This window comes from Papaver somniferum, chromosome 11 (genome assembly GCF_003573695.1).
Source record: "Papaver somniferum cultivar HN1 chromosome 11, ASM357369v1, whole genome shotgun sequence".
In the NCBI taxonomy this organism is placed as follows: Eukaryota; Viridiplantae; Streptophyta; class Magnoliopsida; order Ranunculales; family Papaveraceae; genus Papaver; species Papaver somniferum.
In genome coordinates, this window is record NC_039368.1 from 42,779,182 (window position 1) to 42,783,758 (window position 4,577).

At 36.6% G+C, this 4,577-nt stretch overlaps 1 protein-coding gene across 1 annotated transcript; it reads right to left on the reverse strand.

Moving 5' to 3' along the window:
- Window positions 1-697: 697 nt before the first annotated feature.
- Window positions 698-2,357, reverse strand: LOC113320186 (uncharacterized serine-rich protein C215.13-like). Its single transcript, XM_026568123.1, has 2 exons — window positions 1,445-2,357; window positions 698-964 (listed from the first exon to the last, which is right to left on the reverse strand). Exons 1-2 carry the CDS (start codon window positions 2,258-2,260, stop codon window positions 842-844), a joined length of 939 nt encoding a protein of 312 aa, XP_026423908.1. The 5' UTR covers window positions 2,261-2,357; the 3' UTR covers window positions 698-841.
- Between the last annotated feature and the right edge of the window lie 2,220 nt (window positions 2,358-4,577).

The following is a 4,577-nucleotide window of genomic DNA, read 5'->3' on the forward strand; positions in this document are numbered from 1 at the left end:
AATTATTTAAGCACGTTTACATGCAACTTTCAACTCACTTAGTTGCGTCACCTCAACTTTCTCTTGATTAAGACGTCCACCCCATGATTTCTTCTTTCTAAAATTGTTTAAGAAACAAAATAATCTTTGTTTTCCTTAAAGTTTCTAAAACTCACCCACTGGTCTGTTAAGGATCAAGGCTACTATTACGAAGGTGTACCAAATCTATACGAAGTAACCACATAATTTACTGGATTGGTACATTCCGTCTAGATTGATACACAGTCGCTTATAGTAGCTTTTGTCGGTATTTTCCCGTGCACCACCAAACAGATTTGAATAGGACAGATGGAACTTGTAATTTGTGACCAAGATTTTGCCCGGTAAGTGAAACCAGTCTAAATCACAGATCTAAAAGTGACGATTCATTCTAGAGCATCCCACACGAAACTATGTGTGATCAACGGGTAATTAACGCATCTCGGGGACAAAATGTTGGTGGCAGATTTTGGGTAATGTTGCGTAATGAAATCACTTTAAACCGTAAATCACTTTGGTGTTATACGATCATCGTTTTGCACATGAGCAATAATGAAATACTAGTAGTAGAAAGTAGAAGATCCCACCAATAATTAAATAAAAGTGCCAAACACTGTATATTTTGAGTAGGTTTGGTAGGGAAAACGTGGAGATTAGTTTATTTATCATTATTACGCACAAGACACAGAGCTGGGATCCTTCGACCACTCATTTCATTTGTACAATCACTCTGTTTCCTCCACTATTCTACATCTATAACCATTACATTCACTAAAATAAATTTAAGTAATTAATAAAACTAATAAATTTCTGGAGAACCAAATCATTCAATTTGATCGAATGTTCTCTTGAGTGAGGTCGATTTCCTCAATTTGTGAAGTTTTCTTGCCAAGTCGTGTAATCTCGACTTCAACAAATTGGGAGATTTATCCAGTCCATCACAAATCTGCCAAAAGAAAAAACATGTCTAATTAGATACTAATAATGATACCTAAAACGCATTAACAAAAAAATAATGTGTCAGATAAAAGAGAATCGGGATCTTCAAAAGCGAAGAAAACTATCCCAACTAATTTTTTTAGGTTTTAATCATCTTTTAATCAAAAATAAGAAAAAAATTCTAATTTATGATTTCTTTTTTTTTTTTTTTTTTTCCTTTTCCTGTTAATTTTATGGGAGCTGAAATTCAAAGATTTGACACATGATTCTGAAAGCTAGATCGTGAGTCTACAGCAGAGAGTCAGAAGAGACACAGATCTCTAGCAATAAAATAATCACATTCCCGATTCGGTAAGTACTCCGATATACATATACTAGAAGATACTCAGAATCAGAGCTGATATCATTGATAAAGTAATAATTAAGAAACAAATCATTAGAAAAACAAAAGCGAATCACGGATCATCAAAGAAATTAAGAAACAAACCTTGCTTTCGGAATGATGTAAGACTTTACTTCCATCGCGACAATGAGTAGAACGAACAAGTTCAAGTTGATGATTTTCAAGATCATCCAAAACAGCAGATAATAACAGAGTGTGTGAAGTACCCTTAGAATCACTTAAAGAAACATTCACCCGGTCACCTCTAATGCGAATCGCCACAGAAGATGAAGGTTCAGGAGCAACCCGGATGTCACAGTCAATGATTGTATTAGCCACAGCAGAAGTAGCTGAGTTTTTACTATTATTATTCTTGTTATCACGATCTGAGACTTGAACCGATGGTACTGAAGAATATGATTTTGATTTTGATTTTGAAAGCACGGTCGAAGATAATTTCGATGAAGATGCAGATGAAGTCAATGAAGAATGATTAGATGAATTACTGCTACTGTCTTTACGATTCTGAAGTGAACGAAGACGAGCAGCAACAATCGGTATATACTTGATGATTTCATCGAGAATTGCTGATTGTTCTTTACGTACCGTATTAGAATGAGGTAATAACGAGTGAAGAGATAAAAATAATTCTCTCATTGATTTCCTTCTTTCTCTTTCTGCTAGTTTATGTCTTTCTCTAGCATCAACTCCACCTCCATTTCCTCCTACTACTCCTTGTGATCCTGATTTTCCTTCCCAATCGCTACTACTCCAATCAATTGCCATCGATGATGACGATGATGAAGATGATGATGATGCTGGTGTGTTTTTCCTCGATTTCTTCAATACTTCTGCGTTAGTACTCTTAGAATAACTGCTGATCATGGAGGAAGAAAGAAGATTGGTCTTATGGACCGACATAGTAATCTCTTCGAATCAACTGCAACTACCACTCCACTACACCTTCAACATAATGAAGTACTCAGTCCTCATTTGTAAAGATTTCGTTCCAATTTTCTTTTTTCTTTTTAATATTTTTTTTTTTGATATTTGGTTTAATATAAAATAAGTTTAAAACTCTACTACGGTACTACAGTTGTACAGAATAGGAAAGTATAAGTATTGATCATGTGGCATTTAAAAAAATGTAAGAAAGGGCCCACTGACCAAACCATATGGAAGAAAATAATGCACGTAACCTATAAATGTAATTGTACATGTCGATGATTTTTATCCAGGATTAATAACGAGAGCTTCTCTAGTAACGAATAACGAATAGAGTAAGAATTCGCAAAAACTTAAATCCACATTATTAAAAATACCCTCGATATAGGGTGAGCTCTGCAACGTCATCCCGGCGTATGCATACTAGTTCTCATGTTCCTTGAAAATCTCATCCTGAATTTTAATCTCGCTAGTACTCATCAATCTTTAATTATCTTTGTGCTTCTCATTAGCAGTTATCTCACCTACAAATCCCTATTATTTCTTACCACAATTTCATACAAAAAATCAGTACTAAACATAATTGTTTCAGACATTAAGAACTGCAATTACTTCATAAAGTTGCTTGACATAAACTGCATACACTTCATTAAGTTCAACATTAAAAGTTTCCAGAGTTTCACTAGACATTACAACCTATCAAGCTTTCCAATCACTGGAATTTCAAAATACCAAACTAAACTTCAAACATCTGGACATCAATATTCAAGCCCCAGTTACTACAAATTCCCATAACATCCATCAAAATACCTGCAACCCATCCAGCTATACATCCACAAAAGAAAAAACATCCCTGAACATCAACACATATCTTCTTCACCAACATCAAAAAACAAGAAACAAAGCCGACCAAACTTCAAAACGACAAAAGAAGAAGATTACCACCATCAGCAACAGATTCAAAAAGGATGGATTAAAGAAGAATTACCAGAAAAACCGTTTTGTTAAAAACTTGTTAATCACTTTCAAGCTTTATATGCAATCTGAAAATCTGGCCTTCCCTGGTAATTCTGAAGAGATTACCACCAATCATCTTCATCAGTATCCCATCCTTCTTCTTCATAATGTTCGCTATCATCACTGTCAGATGGAGCAGGTGAAGTTCCACTGGAAGACGATGCATCATCCCATCCTTCTTCTTCATAACTTGTTAATATGCCTACTTACGTTTACTCTGCTTGGCTCACCCTCACTCATGGTGCGTGCAAAGATCTTGGGGTTGGAAAGTTCATACTCGAATCGGCTCCTGAACTTCCCCTCATGGTAAGCCTCCATCTTGCGTTTATCCTCTGCAGCATTAGATTCAAGGTCACTGGTGTTCACCTCCTCTACATCATATTCAAATCCGTCAGAAGCCTCGGAATCACTCTCAGTTGCACTTCCATATTTTGGGGATTTGGCATGCTTCTCTGCCCATTCTTCATCTTTTCTATCTCGCCTTGCAAATTATTTGGGTAGCCATGCAGTGTAGAGAGCCTCGATTCTCCTCTCTTCTCGTTTACGAGCAGCTTCTTCTTCTTCTCTCTGACGTATTTGCTATCGGACATGACGATCAATCTCAGCCTGAACATCAACTCTCAATCTCTATAATTCATTCAAACTCAAAGAAGGAAGAAGTGACTTGACTTGTGAATATTCAGGTGTTTCTGGTGGTTCAACGGGAAGATTTCCATCGGCGTTCGATGAATTTTGTCCTGAAAAATCAGCCATTTTCTCCGATTAGTTTCCTTAATCTAAACCTTTTCTCTTTTGTAAACCAGTTAGGAAAAAACTTCTTTGAAAATTATAACCTCTCGGCTAATCACCCCTTTAAAAACCCATTTGCATCTATTCAATTCCATTTAGGGCGCTTAGGTAACCGTCAAGTCGCGTTGTTTACCACGCCCATTCAAAGCCATGCGTACCCTCTTCACCTTAATGACCATCATTACCTTATCAAGACCCATTTTCAACACCTAATCTTTATTATTACCATAACTCCTCTTGTAACTACCATTAAGGGAGGCTTTGGTGGGTCACCAAACTTTGAATTTATCTTTGGGGTCTAATTGAAATTTTATGTTTTATGCAGACTAGAAGAATGCAGCATCAGTTGGGAGGTACCACTGCGGTCTGGGGCATGTCTGGCAGATGTGTTACTAGATCTACTACTAAACCAAAACACTCAATGGACTCTCTACAACCTTCCCAAAACCATCCACCCCAACACAAATTTTCCCTCCACTTTCCTACC

Coding starts and splice junctions, on each gene's coding strand:
- LOC113320186 (XM_026568123.1), bottom strand. CDS start 2,260: ATGTCGGTCCATAAGACCAATCTTCTTTCTTCCTCCATGATCAGCAGT. Junction 965..1,444: donor TACATCATTCCGAAAGCAAG/GTTTGTTTCTTA, acceptor TTCTTTTGGCAG/ATTTGTGATGGACTGGATAA.